This window comes from Idiotropiscis lumnitzeri, chromosome 2 (assembly GCF_059441095.1).
Source record: "Idiotropiscis lumnitzeri isolate Australia: NSW breed Sydney's pygmy pipehorse chromosome 2, RoL_Ilum_1.0, whole genome shotgun sequence".
Taxonomy (NCBI): Eukaryota; Metazoa; Chordata; class Actinopteri; order Syngnathiformes; family Syngnathidae; genus Idiotropiscis; species Idiotropiscis lumnitzeri.
The window spans coordinates 16555207-16581245 of record NC_142392.1 but is presented as its reverse complement, the minus strand read 5'-3'; the positions used below and the strand labels follow the sequence as shown (position 1 = coordinate 16581245).

General features: G+C 44.3%; 2 protein-coding genes across 2 annotated transcripts in view; one reads left to right on the top strand and one right to left on the bottom strand.

Annotated features, from left to right (window-relative positions):
* LOC148341826 (uncharacterized) overlaps nucleotides 1-26039 on the bottom strand; it is a 447376-nt gene that overhangs the window by 263602 nt on the left and 157735 nt on the right. The window lies entirely within an intron of this gene.
* On the top strand, nucleotides 14709-18209 carry LOC148341833 (uncharacterized). Its single transcript, XM_088283815.1, has 2 exons — nucleotides 14709-15108; nucleotides 16795-18209. Exons 1-2 carry the CDS (start codon nucleotides 14985-14987, stop codon nucleotides 18207-18209), a joined length of 1539 nt encoding a protein of 512 aa, XP_088139941.1. The 5' UTR covers nucleotides 14709-14984.

Genomic DNA, 26039 nt, shown 5'->3' with positions numbered 1-26039 from the left:
TGCTTATCCTTTTTAGCTTATTTACAATAGATTTTACCTGTCAGGGCACAATAGTAACATTCAGAAATGTTCTTGAAGCGTAGCTTCTCTTGCGTCATCACAAATTGACTGTTCTTCTGCTACGGTAGTCAGCGTTGGCTCTGATGAGCAAGGTCCTAGGCACCCTCTGCTGGCGAAGCTAATATTGCACCCTGATAAACATACAGACACTAAACCCTCATGTTCTCATTGGAAAATGACATTCAGCCCAACGACAATAAAATTTCGGGGGGGGGCAACCATTTCTATGTATCCATTTATCGCATAGCGCCACACTCGCCCCCACAAAATTAAATGTCTCCTGACATTTCCGCTAACTTAACATGTTCACAAACAGGTACATTAATCCACTAACACAACCCACGGTCTCCAAAAGTTATGGCATTGAATACTCTGAGTCTTTGCAACTGTGAAGTCTCTTTTAACCAAAGTTGGCTGGCCTAATGTGTCATAACTCAGTACAATTGGTCTCTGTCTCTGCCTTTGAGGACGCTGTCTCACTGTGTGACTCATACCTTCATTTCCAGCGAACAGTTCAGTTTCAGGCTCACCACCTCCAAGGCTGTCCATGTCAGGTGCACTGCCACGGATCCGCGAAGGCAAGCCCTCTTCGCTCTGTAGTGGCAAATCCGATTCGCTCTGTAGTGGCAAATCCTCTTCGCTCTGTAGTGGCAAATCCTCTTCACTCTGTGGTGGCAAATCCTCTTCATGGCGCGGTAGACTTCTTTGGGGCTGGAAGGGCTCTGCCAGGTGGTTGAGTGGGGTCTGCCGCTGTCGTCATTCCAGAACTGCTGGCCTAAGATACCATCGGTGGGTTTCGCTGAAGTTGTCATCCGAACTGTCGCTGTTCTCTGCCTGTTGTTGCTGCTTAGCTGGTGGTCTCGACTTTTTCCTTGAGACAGTTGGGGGATTCTTTTGGAGGTCGACAGTCTGCGTCGGTGGAATTTCGAGAGGTAAGAAGTCACAAGGCAGTAGGAGATTTCTGTGCACCACCTTATCTCTTCCTTTGCCATTTTCCGGACTGATCCAATACACCGGACTGTCAACTGCTTTTCTTTCCTTTACTTTATAGACTTGGTCCTCCCAGTAGGACTGAATCTTTGCAGGACCACCCCTAGGCGTGAGATTTCTAAGGAGTACTCTATCTCCAGGTTGTAGTTCTCTCCCTTTGACGCTCTTGTCATAATAAGCCTTTCCCGAGCAGCTTCCTTGGTAGCTGTGGTCGAAGCTACTGCATAGGCCTCCTGCATTCTTTCTTTCCAACATCGAACATAGTCATCATAGTCCATATAATCTTCATCTTTCCTTAAATCCAAGACTAGGTCAATGGGCAGGCGTGGAGAACGTCCAAAGATGAGGTAATAAGGGGCGTAGCCGGTTGCCTCACTCTTCGTACAGTTGTATGCATGAACAACTTTTGCCAGTGACTCTTTCCAATCATCTTTCTCTTTGTCCTCCAAGGTCCGTAACATGGACAATAGGGTACGGTTAAATCTCTCAACCTGTCCATTGCCTTGTGGGTGGTAGGGCGTCGTGTGCGAGCCTTGGATACCTGAGAGCGCCTTCAATCTATTCATGAGCTTGTTGTCAAATTCCTTGCCCAGGTCATGATGTAGTCTTGTCGGGAAGCCAAATTTTAGCGCGAAGTCATTGAAGATCTTGTCAGCGACTGTCTTAGCTGTTTTGTTCTTGGTCGCATACGCTTGGGCAAATCTCGTGAAGTGATCCATAACGACTAGTATGTACTCATAGCCATGCTTGCACTTTTCGAGGTGGAGAAAATCTATGGACACAAGCTGAAATGGATAAGTGGACTGGATTGAGACCAGAGGGGCACAAGTCTGCTTGTTTGGCTTCTTCTTCTTGATACACTCACATTGTTCAGTGACAAAGTGTTCAACCTCTTTTGCCATCTGCGGCCAGTAGAACCTGTCTCTAATCAGATCGAGTGTTCGTTCCACACCTAGGTGGCCCATGTCCTGATGGAGCTCTTTGAAGATCATGGGACGATAGACTTTTGGAACCAATAACTGCTTTCGACGGTTTGTTTGGCGACGCAGGATACCATCTTTGTCAACATGTAACTTCAACCATTGTTTAAGGAGTGCGGATACCGTAGGATTCTCTGCCTTCACCTCTGTTCTACTTGGTCTTCTACCCTGGGTCTTGTACCAGAGAACTCTTGACAGAACTTCATCTGATTCCTGTGCCCTGCGAATCTGGTCTGGTGTGAAAGGTCGGTTGGTGCAAGCATCTTTGATCAACTGTAGAGCACTAACCTGGATAACTCCAACGCCTTGACACGGATGTCTCTGCTGTACTGTAACAGACTCCATCGATGCACTTATTGCTTCCTGTCCAATTTCCACTGTACAACTTTTCATGTAACTGTCAATGTCCAGAGGCATCCGCGACAGCCCATCAGCGTCTGCATTGTTCTGGCCTGGACGATAACGTATCGTGAAGTTGTAGTTGGCTAGCTCCGCAACCCATCGGTGACCGGTTGCATTTAGTTTTGCGGTAGTGAGCACATATGTCAGCGGGTTGTTATCAGTGTAGACCACAAATGATGGGGCATGGTACAGATAATCCCGGAAACGTTCACAAATGGCCCACTTCATTGCCAAAAACTCGAGTTTGCCAGAGTGCAAGTGGTATTTCTTCTCTGCTGGACTCAGGGTGCGGGAACCATAGGCCACAACTCGCATCTTGCCTTGTTGTCGCTGGTACAAGACAGCGCCCAACCCAACCTGGGATGCATCACAATGTAATACAAAGGGCTCGGTGAAGTCGGGGTACCCGAGGACTGGCGGTTTGGTAAGTGCATCCACAAGTTGATTCAACACCTCTTGGTGGGAACTGTTCCATTGAATAGGTGTGCGTGATGGTAAGTGGCCTTTAGCTTTCTTCACTCCCTTTTTGGACTTGTTGACTGGATCTGGGGCAGCGTTCTCACTAGTTGGAGGACTAAGCAGGCTATAAAGTGGGTGAGCTACACGGGAGAAGTTGGGGATGAACGGCCTATAATACGAGAGGAAGCCTAGCATTTGACGTACCTCTCCAACGGTTACCGGTGTCTTCTCTTTTAAAGCAGTCACCGGAGCCAACTCCGCTGGATCCATTGTGTAGCCTTCGCCTGTTACCAACTTGCCCAGGAACTTGACTTTGCGCTTGAACAGATCACATTTCTTTGGGGTCAGCTTAACACCATGTTGTTTGTAACGCTGGAGGACAAGGCGGATGTGTTCTACATGCTCCTCAAAGTTGTTGCTGTGCACCAGATTGTCATCCAGGTACGGGAGGCAAACAGTGTCTCTTAGGCCTTCCAAACAGTGTTCCATACTCCTTTGAAATTCAGCGGGTGCAGAGCTCAGGCCAAAGGGAATGCGGACCCATTCATAGAGCCCCCAGGGTGTGATGAAGGCAGTCAAAGGACGGCTTGCTTCGTCCACGAAGCCCTGGTGGTATGCCTTACCCTGGTCTAACACTGTAAACCAAGAGCTCCCACCCAATGCATCCAACATGTCTTGAATTCTTGGTATCGGGTGGCGGTCTGGGACTGACTTGCGATTGAGCTCTCGATAATCACAGCAAAGACGAAGAGTTCCGTCTTTCTTACGGACACACACTACAGGTGATGAGTAGGGAGACCGGGAAGGCGTAATCCAACCTCTGTTAAGAAGATCTTGCAAATACTCCTTCACTTCTTTGTGAAGAGGCTTTGGAACAGACATGTAGGTTTTCTGCACTGGCCTTGTGTCGTGGAGAGTTATGCGCATGTTCAAAGATGGTATACAACCAACGTCATCATCATCCATTGAAAATGCCTCACATTCTTCCCGCAACATCTGCCTTACAACTGTTTGTTCGCCATCTGTTAGGTGTTGTAGGTCCACTGGTGGATCCCAACATCTCGGCCTCTGTTCATTCTCAGGTGTATTCCTGGGATTGTGTGACTTTGGCTCTGTTCCGTCCTTGTATCCTTGTGTCAGCTCGTTTATTTTTGTCTGAATGTTTGCTGCATATACAGTTTTTATCGGCTCCAGGTGTCCAATTACTCTATGACTTTCCAAATAAATGGTGTGGTCTGTGGTGTTCGTCACGGGGATGGACACATATGGTACTTTTCTGTTTGGAATTTGCACCAGTACGTCCTGGAAGATCACGCCCTCTGATGGTGGGTCAGCCTCATGAGGTGAAAAATACATGTCCTGCCCACTTGCGTGCGGACTAACATGAGCTCGTGCATAAACTGTGGTGACTTGCTTAGCTGGTAACGGCACTCTTTTTACTCCAACTCGTACCACAGCTGTCCCTGAATCTTCACAGTTTTTCTGCACTAGCTTCACAACGTTTTGAGCAGTTCTCACGGTGATTTCAAGGGCTTTACTCACGTGGTACGTTTGCTGCCGTATTCCACATTTTTCCTTTACGTCTTCCTGCTTGACCACGGCTTCGATAACATTGTACCCAATAATCGGGTCGTCAGCCACGGCGGGATTACTGGAAACCAATATTGGCACTTGCCTCTCACTGTTTGGGGACGAGTCACTGTTAATTCTAAAGCTGACTTCCATCCAGCCAATATACGGGATGGGAGTGTCATTAGCAGCAAAGACTGTAAGTGTCTCATCATCCAACAGTTCCGAGACTGGTCTGATAACTGTGTGGGGCAGGTGCTTTTGTCGCCAATTCTCATTGACAATGCTGGACTGGGCCCCTGAATCCCACAACACTGTCACTGGCTGATTGTCCATGAAGCATTTCACAGTGCATCGGTTTCCCACCAGGCTTACTAACCGTGATTTGCGTTGAGGAGTTAAATAGCGGACTTCCGTTATAGTTGACAGGGCATTGGATGCACTTTCGCTGGGGGTTGGTGCTGGGTCCTGCTGTTTCTGTTGGGACACTCGGCTTCGGACTACTGGTGGTCCCGTCTCAGAAGTCCTTCCTCGTTTCCCGTCGATGGTCTCTGGGCCCGGCATCCACGAGAGTAGTGGCCCTCTCGTCCACACCTGAAACAGTGCATGCAGCTTTCTCCTTTCCCGTCTTCTCTGCATTTCTTACAGCCTTTCGCTATCTGTTTTGTTACCATCGCGTTGGGATTAGTTTCCATAGCAGCCACAAACATTTGTTTCATTTCTTGACGTAGTTCTTCAATCATCTGCTGCATTTCTGACTTTGTCTCCTTCCCTTTAACTGTTTTCACAGCCGCTGAAGTGGAGGGTTCACTGGGCTTGGAGTGGCTTGAAGCCGGTGCCGGGACTGGCTGGCATTCCGTGTGAAGCTCTTGGACTTTGGGGACCCTAGCAGCAGTGGATCTCTTGCGTTTCTCTAGTCGTTCACTTTCTAGCTTGGAGGCATCGTTAACTGACCCGATCAATTCTTCATCTGTTGTGGTCAACTCACTCAAGAGGGGAAGTAACTGGTATTTAATGGAGTCGCTGAGCAGTCCAGTTTCCAGTGAGCGGAGAAATTTACGCTGGACTGTGGCTCTACTGTATAGTTCATCAGTCTCCTCATTTACTATTTTCCACAGCAGTTTCTCTTTCAGTTCGATGGCGCGGAAAACAAAATTGAGGGGAGTTTCTTTCGGTTCCTGAGAGACGTTGAGGAGCTGGTGATAGAGCTCTGTGGCACTATCCACTTTGTAGTGTCCCTTTAATATGGTGAGCAGTTTACCAAGTGTCAGTCCACGTTTTATCTCCAGCATGTCTCTTAGGGGCAATCCTGGGGTAATGGCTCTGATTACGGCTTCAACTATTTCCGCCTCTGAGTGCCCCTTTTCACTCCCACTTTCGATTTGAAGTAACAGGCTGAGGTAGGACAACTTCTCCTTTTGCCCATGCTCCCCAATTTGTCCACAAATCCTAAACTCCCTCCTTAATGTTACCTCTTGCAGGGTTCGGGTTGCCTCTGGTCGGGCTTTCGGTGAAAAATCAATCATTTTGACAGGAGTGGCTCGTGGAGGGGTGTCTCCAGACTCTTTCCTCGGCACAGGTCCAATGGATGGGAGTCCCTTTTCCGATGGGCACTCTCTTTCACTTAGGCTCTGGGTGTACGTGACCAAATCTCGATAGAACTGTTGCGCTGAATCCTCTTCCTCACATTTCTCAAACTCATCGAACACGCCCTCTGCCAGCTTGATGAGTGCCCTTTTGGTTTGGCTTTGAGACTCTCCACTGTCCAGGCCGGGACATTTCAACCGCCTGCAGACGTCCACAAGAGGCTCTCTCTCCAACTGCCACAAGGTTGCACTCACTTTATCGCGCAGATGCTGTGTTGCGTCCATTTTTATTGTTTGTCTTGAAGGTTCGTCTCACGGGTAGGATGGTGGTTGGTGATGGTGTTGACGACTCACTAGCGCCACCTCCTGGCTGGCTCGCCAAAATATGTTACACAGCTTGAAATGATGGGCCAACTCATCTGCCGTGCAACGTATTTATTTTTCTCCAATCAGCAGCACTTCTCCCTGTCAGGGCACAATAGTAACATTCAGAAATGTTCTTGAAGCGCAGCTTCTCTTGCGTCCTCACAAATTGACTGTTCTTCTGCTACCGTCACACCAAAACCATTTCTATTACAATTTCTGACAATTCTATGACAATGGTTTTATATCTTAGACCACATAACTTGCTGTATTATGTTAGCGAGGAAAACACAATATGCACCTTTAATAACAAAGACTATAATTTAATGAAATATAATTAAATTAAAGGGTTTTAGCTGTTGCTCTTACAATACTTTTTCACATACTGAACTGGTTTAATCTACTTTACTACAGTTGTCTTAAACATTGAGAACTTCAGGATGAACATTGTATATCTTTGTGATGAAACCTAAGAATTAATAGATTTCTAAAACATTAAATGTGGGCAATGGTTTCCAGCACTGGCTAATGGGTTAGTGCTAATAGAAGCCCACAACATGCACTTTGGAACTTAGCTTGGCAAAACACTAAGATTAATACTGGCACCTCATGACACAACCTATCCTGTTTCACATTAACTTTGGCCACAACTTCAACTTCTAAACACCTCGCAACGTCAGTTACCAAATTACACATATCATGCTGTATTGTTTCGTCTCCCGCGATCGCGTCGCACAACGTATCCGCCATTGCAAACGTACGTCGTCACGAATCATATTCAAAAACTAATTTATATACACACATCTTCTATCTAACTAGACATCTACAACACCTGCAACGTTTGTGACCATTATCTACTCCTGCTTATCCTTTTTAGCTTATTTACAATAGATTTTACCTGTCAGGGCACAATAGTAACATTCAGAAATGTTCTTGAAGCGTAGCTTCTCTTGCGTCATCACAAATTGACTGTTCTTCTGCTACGGTAGTCAGCGTTGGCTCTGATGAGCAAGGTCCTAGGCACCCTCTGCTGGCGAAGCTAATATTGCACCCTGATAAACATACAGAGACTAAACCCTCATGTTCTCATTGGAAAATGACATTCAGCCCAACGACAATAAAATTTCGGGCGGGGGGGCAACCATTTCTATGTATCCATTTATCGCATAGCGCCACACACACTTATTCATTCACACTATTTTTCCCCCTATTTTTCCTCTTGACTTTTATTTTTCCCCTTTTACTTTTTCCCCTTATCTCTCTCTTTTCCCTTATTTCTCTTCCCCTTATTTTTCCCCCTTCAAACGCGCGTGGAGGATACACCCCTGTTATCCTCTATCAGTTTTATAGACTATCTCTGTCTCTTCACGTAACATTGACTAGTATTCTTACGGTTTTACACAGTTTTAAAGACTTACTCTGTCTATTCGTAGTGGAGTCCGCCCTCCAATATCCCCACGGAATTTAACTACGTACCCCTTCAAATGCCCACATTTATCCCATTCGGAAATGACACACTCACCCAAGATGAGCTGAACGTCTCTCTCCGCAGCTTCCCTTCAACTTTCAGCCTTCCAGCAGCAAAGTCGAGGACCAGGTCCAAAAAAAGAAACACAAAAAAACAAAAAGAAAAAGGGGAAAAGAAAAATAAATCCTGGAAAAAAAAAAAAGAAATCCTCGTCGTGGCCACGATTGTCCCCGGTCGTCGGCTTCGCCCCCGGACGCTTCCAGTATGTTGGGTTCACGGCTCTCGAAGGACCAATTATATGTCAGGTTCGCCAATTTGACATATCGGGTTCATAGCTGGAAGGAGAAAGACGCACAGCCCAAGTGGATACTGAGAGGTTAACAAAGTTTATTTGACAACTTTATCTCCCCCCTGTTCGTCAATGCTTTTCACACATTCCCTTTTATAACATCGGGGAATCAGATTACACTTCAAGAAATCAGATTACACTAAAGGGTGGTACAGTTCCTCTTCTCAAAAGCTGGTTTAGTCCGGTTCATCATTGGCGTGTCGCCGTGGGTCGCAGCTGACTGCAGCTGACTTTGACGTCAACATCTTCTATCAGGACCCCGCATGTTGTTGTTTGCGTCAGACTTTGGGGCCAACTTCTTCTTATCAGGGCTCATCACGACGTTGGTTACTTCATCCTCACTTCTGAAGAAGTGCCACCGCCCTGCCAATTCCTAGAAGCCCCTCTCTGCAGTAGAGGGGCCCCCCTGTATCACCCCCCACACTGCAAACACTCAGCACAGTTCACTCCACTGCAACATGATATGTGCACTATGTATTGAAATAAAGTTGCGTCATGGCAAATGTAGAATAACATCTGATAAAATCCATGGTCATGTGGCATCATAGGATTATACCTTGATGCCCAGTCGCAGCAGAAGAATAATTCTGATATGTAGACAACTTCTCTCGTTAGCCAACTGGCGTAGTTTATTTCAGCAACACACACGAACTGCTCCTCACTAGAGCCAAAAGCAGAGAGAGAAATAAGGCGTGAGCACCTGCCTAACATGGCATCGTCTGTTAGCGACAGCACCCCTTGTGGCAAATAAGCACATTACAGTAACAAGCAGTCATACAATAACACTCAACACTCCCACTTATGAATGGCTTGTATACTGTACAACTTTCACGAAGACATAAAAAAATAACATGACATTTGAATGTCAACTATTTACATGCCAAACAGGACCCCTGTAAATTTCTTCAATTTAGATTTGGTAACAGGCTTGGTCATAACATCTGCTGCCATGTCATTTGTGGGACAGTAAACAAGTATCATCTTCTCGTCTTTTATAATGGATCTAATAAAATGATATTTGATGTCCACATGTTTACACCTCTGCCTGTACACAGGGGTCCTCGCAAGTGCGATAGCCCCTTGATTGTCCTCATGAATGATAGTTTTCGTGCACACATAGTCATCAATACCTTTCAATAGTTGTTCCAAATATATACACTCCTGTATTGTTAGGGCTAAAGCCATGTATTCTGCCTCACAGGTAGATAGTGCTACTGTTTGTTGTTTCTTGGTCCTTCATGAGACCAGTGCACTGTCATCACACATACTCACACAATACCCCGTGGTACTGCATTTGTCAGTAGCGTCTGACGCCCAATCTGCATCACTGTAAGCTCGAAGGCCTAGACCCTCGCAGCTCTTTTGGACACAGAGCTGTCCGTCGGTTGTACCTCTGAGATAACGCAAGACATGTTTGACCGTGATCCAGTTCTTATCTGTGGGTTCAGAAAAATGCTGCGATAGTCGGCTCACCACAAAACATAAATCAGGGCGTGTGCAGGTGGCCAAATATATGAGACTGCCAACCGCTTCTCTGTACATTTTTACATCAGTCATTCTCGGCGCATCTTCAGTGTAGTCTAGTTTTTGTTTGCAGGGTGTTTCCCTTGTTCTACACATTTACATGTCAAAATGGTTTAGGATATTTTCCACATACTTTGTGTCACATTTACACGGCCTTCCGAGTGGCTGAAGACCATGCCAAGGAAATGTTTTAACCTGCCTAGGTCCTTCATTTTAAACTTGGTGGATCGCATGCTCTTCACTTGCTCGAAGCCACTTTTGTGTTATTGGCAGCAATGATAAGGTCATCCGCCCAGATAACAATTATCACTTTCCCTTCTTCTTTAGACTCTTTCGTGTATACACAGTGGTCTGCTGGGTTCTGGATGTATTTGTTCCCGATTAGGTGTTTGTGAAGTAATAAATTCCAATTACGTCCAAATTGTTTTCGGCCGTAAATGGACTTCTCCAGCTTATTCACTAGCCCATCTCTTCCTTTCTCATAACCCTCAGGTTGTTCCATGTATATTTCTCTATCAATGGGTGCGTGCAAATAAGCTGTTTTTACGTCAGCCTTTTGTATCGCCACCCGTACACGAGTCAGATTTGCTGTTGGTGAGAATGTTTCAACATAGTCTATTCCTGCTCTCTAGCTATAACCTTTCACTACAAACCTGGCCTTGTACATCTCACGTCCATCACTGCCTTCCTTGATTGAATAGACCCACTTTCCTCCCACTGTCTCTCTGCCATCTGGCAATTTAGTCAAAGTGAAAGTGTGGATGTCCTCTAAGGACTTCATCTCTTCGTCCATTGCTTTCTTTCATTTTTTTGACTCAGTTGATGTTCAGGTCTCTTTAAAGTTTAGGGGAATATTGCACATTACTCTGTTGCGGTGGTCTATGCTAACGAGTGTACTGTCATCCTCCTCACTGCTGTCTTGAGTATAATCTTTTAGATAACCCGGTGGTCTTCGTTCTTGGGTAGGATATCTCCCACTACTTGGGACCTGTGGTGTCCCTTTAGGGTGATTGTCATCATCATCTTTTGGTTGTTTTGAACCACCAGTTTGTATGTCTGTGCTCGCACTAGGTTGTGGGGTGTCTTTGACTTCACAACTCACTCTAGGTTGCAGGTTTAACTCATAAGTCAGCGTTTCATTTTCACATGTTGTCTTGGTGACAAACTTTACCAGTCTGTGGGAACACCTTTCCCTCACTGGATAATAAACTAGAAAGGCTGGACTGCCTTTGTCATGCCCTACAAAGTGTCCTTTTTCGCACTTAAAGTCTAGTTTAATCCTGTCTTGTTGATAGGCATAGCATATTGACCCGAACTTGTGCATCCTTGATAAATGACACATTTTTCCTGTCAGTGGTGCCTGTATGCTTATTAAAACACAGATTTCTTATATATGCCGCCTCCTGAACAGCATTGTGCCACAGGCTCTTTGGTAAGTTGCAGTCAATAAGCTTACACCTGGCCATATAAAAAAGAGTCGGCCATTCCCTCTCAGCTACCCCATTCTGGTGTGGGGAATAAGGACAGGAGGTTTCATGTCTCATATTGTTCTTTCGTAGCAGTGTCTTAAAGTCTCTGTTTGTGAACTCGGTTCCATTGTCTGACCGTATGTATCTCGCAGTACCATATGGTGCTACATCAGATAAGAACTGGATGGCCGAGTGGTCTAAGGCGCCACATTCTGGTCCCAGTCTTCCCAGGAGGCCTGGGTTCGAACCTCGAATTTCCCCATTGTGGGACTAATAAAGGGAATCTTAACTTCTTGGTAGCTTGAAGAGCATCACCATCATCCTTGCTTTCAAAAAATAAACAAACACCGCACCTGTATACACATCTGTAAAAGATTGCACATACTTAAAACCATCAATGGATTAGTTGCTTATCGGACCAGCTAAATCTGTGTTCATCAGTTTTAGCAATGTCTTTACCTTGTCAGTTGGATTTCGGTTTCTCGTTTGGGTTAACTTCCCTTTTATGCATACATCACACACACAAGGGATTTCTAATTCTAATTCTTTATCAAGCTTGTGTTTCGCACCACTAATGTGCATGCCAACTGTTACATTTTGCAATTTCAATATATCCTCATAGTTGCAGTGCCCCATTATCTCGTGCCATGTCTGAATATCATGGCTGACTTTACACACACCATTTTTATCACACTCTGTTTTCAAGTAGTACATTCTTTTATACACATAATAAATAACAAATGTTGGACCATCAGGCGCCGTAAGAACGTCTTCACCTTCCTTGAAGAACACTTTGGCACTCTTAGCTGTAGCTCGCTTCACGGAAAACAGTTCTTGAGGCAAGGATGGGATGTAGAGAGCGTTCTTGAACGTAACTTTACACCGACGCCCCTTACTGTCTATTAGACACACCTGTGCGTTTCCCTTGCCTTGTGCCAGCCCAAAAACACGTTTCCCATCTGCGAGCCCCATGCTGTGTTTCTCCGGCCTGAAATTGCTCACAAAGTTCTTAAACCATCTTTTGTCGTTCATAAAGTGGGACGATGCACCTGTGTCCACAATCAATACCTTTTGTTGCATTTGCTGTGCTGTCCAGCTGGTATTCTCAGTCTCCGTCTTGAAGGAGTAATCCTCACCTCCGGTTGCTCTCCTGGCGTCATCATGTTGCATTTCATGGCTGCCACCGCCGTCATCATCTCCGCCTTTTTGGACGCGTGCGTACCGGGCGCTTTGTCCGCGCTTCTTCCGGCATGCTTTGTCCGCGTGTCCTGTGTGTTAACAGAAACTACACCAAATAGTCTTTGAGCAGTTATCTTTACGGTGACCCTTTTCGCCGCATCGCCAACACGCCAGCTCCGTCGGCGGTCTGCTTTTCTTCTTTTGCGCCGCCCGTGCTTTCATCACTGTCCCTCCGGCCTCCTCGGCGAGTGATCCTGTGTCTTCCGCTGCCTCGAAGTTCCATAATTTGGCCTTGAACTCCCCCAGCGAAACGTCCATTGAGTCGTGCGTCACCATTAACGTGAAAGGCTTATATTTTTCCCGTAGCCCTCTCATAATCATTGCCATCATCAACCCTTCGCTCGGCATATAATATAATGATAATCTGTTCAGCTCTGATGACTTATTCAGTCACAGTCTCTGTGTCCGCTTTCTTCAGCGCCGTCATCAATGTATAGGGAGACAATGCGGGGCCTACCTTTGCCGATATAGTGTTCTCTCAACACTGAGGGTTTCCAGGCCCTTGTCTTTTGTGTCTCTGAATATGAGTTGTTAGCGCCATTTCACAAATGTTTATATTTTTATGGATAATGATTGCAAATATTTGTTTTTTGCCATTTGTATGTTTGTGAGAAGAAATTATACATTTCTTTGTCTTTTGTAATTATTTTGATTTGTGGAGTGAAATGTGTCAACGTTAGAGGGCGCAATTCTTTATTTACTGTAATGCACGAAGAAGAAAGTGTTTTTTGGTTGAAGAAGAAATAAAGATGATGGCGAAGGAGCAACACGGTCTTTTTGCCGTGCTTCGACCATCAGTGTTTGTTCACGCGTAAAAAGTTGTTTTTATTCGCCACCAAACGAAGAGGTTGAACAACGAAAATAAGAAGAAACTAATTGAATCTAAAATAACCTCTACACATAGCATTTCCATGAGCTGCCCTCACATTCACAGCACTTCATGGACAAATACGACGAAGCACATTCTCCACATGGGCTGTAGAGGGAAATATACCAAATTGGGCACTGGAGGACTCACACAGACGCTATCAAAAGAAACACATTCCGAAAGACAGAACAATTGGAGATCGGAGCACATGCACATACGCATACACACACACAGACATAAACATACACCTGCACATACACGTGCACATACACGCGCACACACCGACAAGATTACAAAAGAATGCCAGCGGAGAGAGAGACGGAGGGACTGCCCGCCGGAGAAGGCCAGCCTTGGCGTGCCAGTCTTGGGGACCAGACGGGAATCAACTATCCACACGATGACTAACCTGGGGAGGACCTTCCCTTGGACGTGGACCCGTGCCGTGGGAGGGAGCGAGGACAACCGATTCAACCTACATTACCTTTGACATATAAAACTCCTATAAAAACTGAAGCTGGGCTGAAAGATGGCGCACATTTTTCGACTGTGCTCGCCCGAGTGCAGTTTTCTCGTGAGATTAAGAAAAAGACGCCCAGATATCTGTCTTTGTACTATTTCCTGAACTCCAGAAATTGAAGAAACTAAATATCGGAACTCTAATCAGTTGTTGAGTCTTTTTTTTTACCCTTTTCTTCTTGAGCACAAAAAACGAACACGCATTGGAGTAAGTTTGGCTTTTAAAGGTTGATTTACGAACTACTTCTTATTTCCACGGTGACCCAACTCCAACAATAACATGACAAATATTTGTCATCTCATCAATATTTGCACAACAGAGTACTGAGTTTCGAGATCCTCACTATAATAGTTCTCAAAATTATATTTCTTGTCAATTTAGCTTAGTTAAGGGATATTTTATTGACAATCTAATATCAATCTAAAAAGACAGAAAACAAATTGGTGGTGGTGGGGGGGCGCGAATCTTTTTCTTCTTGGTAAGGGCGGGTGTGAAATAATTGAGAAGCACTACTAGTATATGCAGACATTATATTCATACAATCTAGCAGCCCGAGTGAACCACAGTATTGTTGCAAGTTCGGTAGGAGAAACGTAAACGTCCCACTGCTGTTCCAGCAGCGGCTTCTCGGGAAATAGGCGGAAGTGACGTCGGAGCTGACTCGCGAATGCGGCGTTAATTTAGTTATTTTGTTAATTTTTTTCATCAACTGAATTAAAATGTTATATAAAATATATATCAAAACAGAACAGCCAGGGGCAAAAACAAACACAGAGGCAAAGAAATATATTTGAAAAATACGTGCTTAAAGCATGACGTCATTAGCAAGCGCGCAGCTTGCGAAGCGCCTCGACCACATCCACCGACCAGGTCCACACCGGAACAAAAACACCCACCGCTAAATTCTTCTGATTCAGTGTGGAACTGACTGTAATTTTTTCACAGGATGTCCAGTGCTACTCTCAAGGACGTCGATATAATTCATTAAGTCTTTGTGTCCCGATAATCTCATTTTCGCGCGTTGATGCTTTTCGGCGTAGTTAGCATAACTTGTTAGCTAGCTAGCCGCTAACGAAAAAAGGCACATGACTCATCGCCAAGCAGAGATCAAGTGCGGATTTGTTGAGATTGGCGTTTGAAAATGTGTGAAAGAACGACACCCAAGTACAAAGAGGAACTTTATGGAATAAAAGAAGAGAACGAGCAACATCTTCAATCGCTGGGCGAAGTTTGCAACCAGCCTCGTGTTGTGCTACACAAAGCAGGTTTGTACCCGTCTTACTCTCATTTGCTTTGTATAGAACGACTTTCTTTCATTAGAAATATGCATCACAACATTAAGTTGTTTGAGGAAATCGTTCAAGGTTATTGCCGTTTTATTTTTAAATATTGCCTTTTACTTGCAGGTCTGCTGAACATTTGTTTATGCCAAATTAAATCAGTGCACAAAATAATTGCCAAAGAATAACCAATAGTGGGGGGGTGAACTCCATGTTTTTCCCAGTATAAAATTTGAACTGATTATTTAACATTTTACATTTTCTGTTTTTTATATCTTGTTCAAGCAATTCCTTCCGGAAGGAATTCTGCTTGAATCTAAAATATGTGCACACTGCGGCGAAAACATTAATGGCGGTTGATCAATTTTAGTGGATAAAACACAAAATATTAAGTTTAAAAAAAAAAAATCAAGTACGTATTGGTCTTATTTATTTATTTATTAACTTTTTACTGGCTTCGTCGGGTGTAATTCAAGTTTTGTGCACATGTGCGTCGATTCACCTCATCCAAACATTTAAAATACATTTAATGCATCCATCCAGGGTTGCACGGATCTCATCAGTGAACAAGCGCATGCTGCAAGGAATGCATCTGCATCTTTGGCTTACTATGGGCTTAAAAAGGGAGTACGCCACAACCCCCTTTTCCACCAACAAGTCCAGGAACATTTAGTTCCTGGTAATAAAGTTCCTGTGGCCCAGGTGGTTTGCATCTCCACTGCAACTCATAGTTCCTGGTAATTTATCCAAATGGCAATGATGACGTATCAGTGGGAGGTCTTGTGTTACTTTGTTACTCATTACTGACACCCTATGGCTGTTATGCATCATTGCAGGTACAAAATAATTAAGTGAACTCTAATATTATTATGGTGTATCTTAGTCTAATTTTAATACATATTGGATAACTTTAAAATATACGGTCATTATTCAAATATGTCAACATGAAAGTCAGAGTGAAAGTGTTGTTGCTTAATGCTTATGTGTAAGAACTTTTACTCTTCAAACGTAATTTTGTTTTAAAATTTATTTCAAAACAGAAATTTTATAAAAATAAAAAGGGTAATGTCGGAACTTACTCGCAGGATAAATGTCATTTTGGGTTAAAAAAAAGTAACGTAAATCATACAATAAATAGCGACTCTGATGCCAGGGCTCCTTGAATTCTTTTAGGGATCCAGATTATAATGGAAGCAAAAAGTACCCACGATGAAACTATCCATAAATGCAAAATGAAATACTTGAAAACATATTTCGCTTGAAGGATTCCTATTTTATCAATGACATTATGTTGCGATGGCCCCCAGTGGCCCCCCATTAATATCTTAGGGTCCCACAACAGGTGTTCCATCAGACGCACACGATAGTGTGTGCTAACTTCAGCTCGCTTCCAGAAACGTCTGTGACTATGTCAGGAATGAAATCGGGCATCAGCCGCAACGTGCTTCCTTTTTAAATGCTCGTTTATCACTGTTGTGCTGCTAAAAGGAGGTTTACATCGTAGGACGTAATTTTGTGAAATGCCCCCATGGTCTGGTCCAAATCGGGGTCGCATGCATTGCTCCGTGTGCGGCAGGCACAAGTTAAGGTAGCACGGGAGAAATAATATAAGACAGTCGCCGCCTGAACTTTGACTTGACCAAACCAAATTTGTCTTTTTGTGTCCCGCAGACGTCAGTGTATACGATCTCCGTTCTGTGAAAGAGGAGCCATACTTGACTCACATCAAAAAGGAGGAGGAAGAGGCGGAGGTCAACAAGTCACCAGTGAACGTTGTCCCAAAAAAGACTGAAGATGAAAACAAGGATGAGAGTGAGGACAACAGAGGGGCGGAGCCGACAAGCAGCAGCTCAAGTCATCACTTGACAACAGAAGGTGATGAAGACCACTGGGGGCCATCACAAGCACAAAATGAGGGCACATCAGACGCTCATGACGATGATGATGATACTAATGATGATGATGATGATAATGATGGGCAAGCCAAAGGTGAAAGGGCATGTCACACTGACTCATTAACTTCAAAGCTGTCGTTAAAACCGCACACGAGAACACACAGTGGAGAAAAACCTTTTTCCTGCTTGGTTTGTGGTAAAAGCTTTTCTCTAAAATCAAATTTAACATACCACACAAGAACACACAGTGGTGAAAAACCCTTTTCGTGCTCAGTTTGTGGTAAAAGCTTCTCTCGAAAGACTCATTTAGTAAGGCACACAAGAACACACAGTGGAGAAAAACCTTTTTCTTGCTCAATTTGTGGCAAGAGTTTCTCTCAAAATTCTCATTTAACAATCCACACAAGAACACACAGTGGTGAAAAACCCTTTTCGTGCTCAGATTGTGGGAAAAGCTTCTCCCATAATTCTAATTTCACAAGGCACGCAAGAACACACAGTGGAGAAAAACCTTTTTCCTGCTCAGTTTGTGCCAAGAGTTTCTCTCAAAAGTTGCATTTAACAAACCACATAAGAAAGCACAGTGGTGAAAAACCTTTTTCCTGCTCAGTTTGTGGCAAAAGCTTTAATGTAAAGTCATTTTTAACAAATCACACAAGAACACACACTGGAGAAAAACCTTTTTCCTGTTCAGTTTGTGCCAAGAGTTTCTCTCAAAAGTCGCATTTCACAAGCCACACAAGAACACACACTGGAGAAAAACCTTTTTCCTGCCCAGTTTGTGCCAAGAGTTTCTCTCAAAAGTCGCATTTCACAAGCCACACAAGAACACACAGTGGAGAAAAACCTTTTTCCTGCTCAGTTTGTGCCAAGAGTTTCTCTCAAAAATCGCATTTCACAAGCCACACAAGAACACACACTGGAGAAAAACCTTTTTCCTGCCCAGTTTGTGCCAAGAGTTTCTCTCAAAAGTCGCATTTCACAAGCCACACAAGAACACACACTGGAGAAAAACCTTTTTCCTGCTCAGTTTGTGCCAAGAGTTTCTCTCAAAGGTCAAGTTTACAAAGCCACACAAGAACACACAATGGAGACAAGCCATTCAGTTGCAGCGTTTGTGCTAAAACATTCTTCACTAAACAGCATGCTGAGAGACACAATTGTGCTGGTGAGAATTGCAGCGATACTTGAAGATTAAAAAAAAAATAAATAAAATGAAAGAACCGACTCTTTGTGGTAAGATGTAAATGTGATTTTCAATAAAATATGATGAAATTGAATTTTGCAAAGCTCTTTTATTGACACAAAGCCAATGTGATCAGTGCCAGAAGAACCATTGTGTCTGAGTGATGGTGAGTTTTTTTGTGTGTTAACATCAAACATGTAAATAAAATTTATTGCCTTTGCCTGGAATAACATTTTTTAACATTATGCTTTTCAGTTGTCTGTTTAATCGTACCTAATGGAAACGGTGTGAGAAGAAACGGTGCTTATGAAATCGTTGCCTTCCACAATCATCAATGAAATCACTTGTTCCACTTGCTCAACTGGCCTTCATTACGCTGTGTGAAAAGGTGAAAAACTGATCTCGAAGTTGAACTATAAAAAGAACCAGAAAGAGAAACGCAAATAGTCTCAATTTCTCTCAAAGGTTTTGGAATGTCAGGAGTTGGCAACTTGATGGCGACTGGAGTCAGCGCTGGTTTTCTCGCTGTGTTTGGCTGGCTTGTATATGTATGGTCCATTGAACATAACTCAAACTCTTCGAATATCCCCTCACATACATTTAATATTTCGCTTTCTGAATAAATTTCTGACTGGCTAAATACACTTTCTAGGTTGAGCTCTATCAAGTGTTTGGGGTTTGTTGCTCAGCAGAATCTCACTTCGGAAAAAACTATCATTTTGTCAAATATACCAAATATTTTTGTTCATGCTATATTATATTTTTTTTACTTTGGATTGCTTATATAATGAAATCGTGAAATATTAAAATGTAAAATTAGCAACGACATACAGACTTAATGCAATTAATAAGAAATATAGAAACATTTTATAAATATTGAACACATTGAGAAGAGTCCTAATCTTGAAATAAATATTGAAATATAAAAAATACTTATGTATTAAATTAATTCAATAACCCGACCCTGGATGAGCGGCAGAAAATGGCTGGATGGATGGAATAATTTAAATTGTACACATATTCAAATGAACAAATATGTTAAGAAATAATCAAGAGTGAAATAAAAAGGTTTAAATTAATATTGATCTAATTTTGCATATTAAAATAATTGAATAAATGTTGTATTATTACATAAGCAAGCTTAAATATAAATTGAAATAAATGAAAAAAAAAGTAGTGTATTTTTAAATGGCCTAATGGAGATATGGGAAGTAATTCTCTTTATAAGATAAGATAAGATGTCCTTTATTAGTCCCACAATGGGGAAATCTGAAGTGTTACAGCAGCAAAGATATAGATCACACAGAGTCGGCGGCGTAATGTAGCCGTTAATGTATAACATTAGCAGCAGACATTCATAAAAACGCATGCAAATATACACAGTATAAACGTATCTAAGTGTAAGGAAACACTCCTAATGTCTGTCCATTATACAGAGGGGGAAACGCTGTAATGATAAAAACTACTGAATGATTGAAAATACTGCAATCATAAAAATATTGCAATGATAAAAGTACTGTAATGGTAAGAGTACTGACATGATAGAAAAGTACTGCATGATAGAAAATACTGCAATGATAAAAGTACTGTAATGTTAAAAAGTACTGCAATGATAAAATATACTGCAATGGTAAAAGTACTGTAATAGGAAAAGTACTGCAACAATAGAAAAATACTGCAATGATAAAAGTACTGCAATGATAAAAGTACTGTAATAGTGAACGTCCTGCAATGGTAGAAATGCTGCAGTGATAGAAGTACTGTTATAAGAATACTGTAATGGGAAACAAAATACATCATTGGTCAATATTTAAGTACACCATTGGCTGAAAGTACAGTCGTAGTATATATTGCATTCTAGGACTGCACAATTGCACTAATGCCCTCCCGTTTGTAGGCCTGACCCAATGTTCTTGTTAAAAAGTCTGACAGCAGTCGGCAGGAAGGAGCGACAAAATCTCTCTTTGGTACAGCGAGGGTGTAAAAGTCTATCACTGGAGGAGCTGTGGAGTGTTCTCAGAGTGTCATTGAGTGGGTGGGCTGGGTTGTCCAGCATTGATGCCAGTTTCACCGTCATCCTCCTGCCCCCCACTGACTCCACAGAGTCCAGGGAGCAGCCCAGGACAGAGCTGGCCCTCCTCACTAGTTTGTCCAGTCTCTTTTTGTCCCGGCCCGAGATGCCTCCTGCCCAGGAGACCACTCCATAGAAGATGACCGGTGAAACCACCGAGTCATAGAAGCTCCTGAGGAGTGTTCCCCGAACGCCAAAGGACCTCAGCCTCCTGAGTAGGAAGAGTCTGCTCTGACCCTTCCTATAGAGAGCGTCTGTGTTGTCGCTCCAGTCCAGTTTATTGTTCAGATGAACATCCAGGTACTCTTAAGTTGAGACCCTCTCAACGTCTGTTCCCAGGATATTCACTGGTGCAGGTGGAGAGTGCCGATACTTGCGGAAGTCCACCACCAGCTCTTTGGATTTCCCAGCGTTGATTTGGAGGCGGTTCTGCTGACACCAGTCCACGAACCCCTGCGTAACCCCTCTGTACTCCCGATCGTCATTGTCAGTGATGAGGCCGACAATCGCAGAGTCATCAGAGAACTTCTGCAGGTGACAGGTTGTGGAATTGTATTTGTAGTCCGAGGTGTAGAGGGTGAACAGGAAGGGAGCCAGCACAGTTCCCTGCGGCGCTCCCGTGCTGCAGAGGAGCACGTCAGACACACAGTCCTGTGTCCTCACATACTGTGGCCGGTTTGTGAGGTAGTCGTGAATCCATGTGATGAGGTGATGGGCCACTCCCGCCTGCTCCAGCTTGTCCCCCAAAAAGGCGGGCTGGATGGTGTTGAAAGCACTTGAGAAATCCAAGAACATGATCCTCACCGTGCCCCCCGCCTTCTCCAGGTGGAAGAGTGAAGTGTGGAGCAGGTAGATGATGGCATCATCCACACTGATGCCAGGCTGGTATGCAAACTGGAGTGGGTCCATTGAGGAGCTGACCAGGGGGCGCAGATGGACGAGGACCAGTCTCTCCAGGGTCTTCATCAGATGAGACGTCAGCGCCACTGGTCTGAAGTTGTTGAGCTCCTTCGGATGGGGTGTCTTTGGAACCGGAACCAGGCAGGATGTTTTCCACAGCTGGGGGACTCTGCCCAGCTTCAAGCTCAGGTTGAACATGTGCTGGACGATTCCACACAGCTGGTCTGCGCAGGATTTGAGGGGCTGGGAGATGATCCCATCTGGGCCTGCCGCCTTCCTCGCCTTCATCTTCCTCAGCTGGTTCTTCACCTGAGATGTTGTGAGGAACAAAGCTGAGCAGGAGGAAGTGGTGGTTGTCTGATGAGGCTGGGAACTGGAGCTTGTGGAGAGAGAGAGGGGCGAGAGAGGGGGAGAGAGGGTCTTGTTCGCAGTGGCAGGAGGGGTGGGTGGGGGCTGCATCAGGGAATCCTGAGCGGGGTCAGACATTTGATCAAACCTATTGAAAAATAGGTTCAACTCATTTGCCCACTGAAGCCCCTTCTGGGTCTTACCTGGTTGTCCGTGGCCTGAGATGGTCTTCAGGCCCCTCCAGACATCCCTGGCATTGTTCCGCTGCAGTTGTTCTTCCATCCGCATCCTGGAGGACTTTTTCCTCTCTCGGATCCTCCTTCTCAGCTGACGCTGCACTCTCTTCAGCTCGTCCTTGTCGCCTGACGCAAAAGCCCTCTTTTTCTCCTTCAGGAGAGCTTTAATGTCCCGTGTGATCCAGGGTTTGTTGTTGGAGAAACATCTTACAGTCCTGGTGGGAATGGTGTTCTCCATGCAGAAGTTAATATAGTCTGTAACTGTGTCTGTTAGACCATTAATGCCCTCCCAGTGGGCTTCGCTGATTACTTCCCACACAGTTGTGTTGAAACAGTCCTTCAAGGCCTCCTCGGCTTCTCCGGACCATCTCTGAACTGTGCCTGTCACAGCTGGCTGCCTGCGGACGAGAGGTTTGTACACAGGCAGGAGAGCCACCAAGTTGTGATCATCTGTGCCCAGCGAGGGGAGGGGCAGTGACGTGTACGCCTCCTTGGTGTTGGCATAGAAAAGGTCCAATATTTTATTGTCTCTGGTATGGCAGGTTACATATTGTGTGAATGAAGGCAGAGAAGAGGAAGGAGAAGCATGATTGAAGTCACCAGAGATAAGGAGCAAGGCATTTGGGTGCTGTGTTTGTAGCCTGCTCACAGCTGCAGTCAGTACGTTACAGGCTGTCTCACCGTTAGCGGAGGGTGGCACGAACGCCGCCACCGCGATCACATGACTGAACTCTCGCGGTAAGGAGACCGGACGCATGCTAACAGCTATCAGCTCAATGTCCCGACTGCAAAGTTGATCCTTAACAGTTATGTGCCCAGGGTTACACCATCTATATCATTAACAAACACAGCCAGCCCTCCCCCTTTCCTCTTACCGCTCTCCAGTGTCCTGTCCGCGCGTAGTATTTGGAAGCCGTCCAATTCCACGACGGCGTCCGGCGTTAGCTCTGTTAGCCACGACTCCGTGAACACCAGCAAGCTAGCCTCCCGGAAAATCCTCTCGTGCCGGGTTCGCGCTGTTAGCTCGTCCATTTTGTTGGGGAGGGATCGAACATTCCCCATGATAACGGACGGGAGGACGGGGTGGTATCGTCTCCTCCTTGCCTGGCGTTTAGCCCCCGCACGACATCCCCGTCTCTTCCTCCTCAGCTCGTGGGGGATATCGGGTCTCGCTCTGGGAGCCGACGCGGGGTTAGCACGGAGTGCTAACAGCTGATCTCTTGTGTACACGATCGATCCGTAGCTCCGAGTTTCGTCTCCGGACACGATCGCGCAAGAAATAGCCCCCAACAGCAGCAAAACCACCACAAGTTGTAGGTCCATTGCTGAGATGAGGTAAAAATAAAATAAAACAGGGTAAAGGGAAAAAACACACGAAAAAGGCTCAATAGTGAGCCACGCTGCTGTAAACAGGCAGCCACTCGCGCGGCGCCGGAACCGGAAAATGATAGAAGATCATGTGACAATTAGTTACACTTAGTAACACTTGATACTTATACTGCTCACTCAGGTGGGTGTGGTTGTTGAGTAGACTGTCCAGTGCCATCTTCAGCAGAGCAAAGTCACTCTCAGGACCGCTCTCAAACACTGGTAGCGTTGGCTTTGGAATGCCAAAGGCAGAAGCGATCAGCATATCTGCTCCGAGTTGTGGCTGTAGACCAGAATAGGGGGCAGGTGCTGATGTAGGAGCCTGGAAGGGAATGGAAGAAGCTCGAGGATGCTCCCATTCTTGTCCTGTCTGCTGGAATGACGGGCCGTGAGTCGTATTAAGTTGCTCACTTTGTAGTGGAGCAGCCGCTCCATCATGGATCGTTGTTGGCGCTGCCGTAGGCAACGGTTGTGCTGCAGCAGCTGTTTGGACTAAATTAGGGGATTGTTGTTTGCCCATTGTTGGATATGAGTTGGCGTGAGGAGGTGCAAGGTTGCCTGGTGCAGGACTAGCTGGTGGGATCGGCTGATAGGTGCTTGATGTGGGGCTGTTCGTACTGAGCATTGACGTGACCAGTTTAGCTAGTTCCACATCCGCTCTTAATTGTTGTAGTCTGCGGCTTTGTTCGAAGCGTTTGCTAATGGCCTCCTTTGCTTGTATGGCTTCTTCTTGTGCCTGTTGCGCTGCCTTGGCTTGAGCTTGCAGTTGTTTGAGTTCGCGCTCAGCTTCCTCATCTTCGGCCAGCTGTCTTTGAAGATTAACCATCTGAAGTTGTTCAGCATTCTCATCTTGCGGATAGTGGCCAACGGAATAGGTTGTGTGCCTCCCTGAGTAAGAACTGGAGTTGGTTACAGAGCGATGGGATCTCCTCGAAGTACTTCTGAGTCTGCCGCTGGAGCGGGATGAAGTGATTGGAGGATGTGATCCGGGGACTGAATAGCCAACTTCATAGTCCATTAGATGAGGGGGCAGACGGGATTCTCTGCTGGGCCGACTTGATGTCTCTTCCGTAGTTGCTGCAGGGTCCATAGTGCTTTAGCTTTGCTCCAATCCGGCTCGAAGGACCACTTGTTGTAATGCAGTGTTGTCCACATTAGCTGAGAAATTACACTGGCTGAAGCGGGCAGTATGGGCCGTTGATTCCGGTCAGAGAATCAGGAAACTGGAATAATTTGAATGTTTTAATCAGTAGACGCACACCAACGGGTGCCGCGAGAGGAGCGGAAGTGTTACCTTATTATGAAACCCGTCCTAGTATTGCGTCAATGCGGAACGAAACTTTGGTTCCCCCCCAAGTCTTTCTGACAGCCGGTTTTGTTATCTGCCACCATGTTGTCTTTTGGACTGCATTGCAAATCTATTTTCCTATTATTCACAGTTGACGTGATAAAGTTCTTCTTAATGTCAACATGTTTGCACCTTTGCCTTTTTACAGGCTTTTTCGCCAGTGCTGTGGTGCCTTTTATTGTCCTCAAAAACAATAGGTCGCTCTTTATTTTTTGCATGAGATATTTTTTTTCTCCCAATGGGATATTCCACGTGGAATGAACTGTTGAGTAACTAAAAAAGGAAAAGAGAAAAAAAACTAAGATTATTTAAGAATATGCAAAAAAGAACATTGTGGTTTGACAAACGTTGATAAATTATATTTTCCACGAGGTATTTGTTGTTTATTCATTTAATTGGATACTCACTTCAATATTTAAGTATTTTTTCCTAAACAATTTTTTACCTCAGTATTCAGTATTTAATTCGATTTTCATGTAAATATTTAAACTTGCTTATGTATGACTACAATATGTATTCAAAATTTTTAATATGTAAGAATTCTATCAATATTTTTAAATACTTTCGATTTCAATCTTGAATATTTGACAACATATTTGTTCATTTAAATATGAGTGCAATTATTTTAATTATTTATTGAATTAATTAATACTTAAAATTTGATTCATTATTTTTATCTTTGAAAATTTGGACTATTCAATTTGTTCAATATTTAGTAAATGTTTCTATATTTCTTATTAATTTAATTCCTCCCCGTGCCTGCGTGGGTTTCCTCCGGGTACTCCGGTTTCCTCCCACATTCCAAAAACATGCATGGCAGGCCGATTGAACACTCTAAATTGCCCCTAGGTATGAGTTTGAGCACGGATGGTTGTTCGTCTCTGTGTGCCCTGCAATTGGCTGGCAACCAGTTCAGGGTGTCCCCCGCCATTACAGTATTCTTATCATTACAGTATTCTTATTACAATACTTCTATCACTGTAGTATTTCTACCACTGCAGGATGTTCACTATTACAGTACTTTTATCATTGCAGTACTTTTATAATTACTGTATTTCCTATCATTGCGGTACTTTTACTATTACAGTACTTTTATCATTGCAGTATATTTTATCATTGCAGTACTTTTACCATTACAGTACTTTTATCATTGCAGTATTTTCTATCATTGCAGTACTCTCCTGTCATGTCAGTACTCTCACCATTACAGTACTTTTTTCAGTGTAATATCTTTATCATTGCAGTATTTTCAATCATTCAGTAGTTTTTATCATTACAGTGTTTCCCCCTCTGTATAATGGACAGGCATTAGGAGTGTTTCCTTACACTTAGATACGTTTATACTGTGTATATTTGCATGCGTTTTTATGAATGTCTGCTGCTAATGTTACGCCGCCGACTCTGTGTGATCTATATCTTTGCTGCTGTAACACTTCAAATTTCCCCATTGTGGGACTAATAAAGGACATCTTTATCTTTATCTTTATCTTTACTGCCCAAAGATAGCTGGGATAGGCTCCAGCACCCCACGCGACCCTCGTGAGGAGAAGCGGTATAGATAATG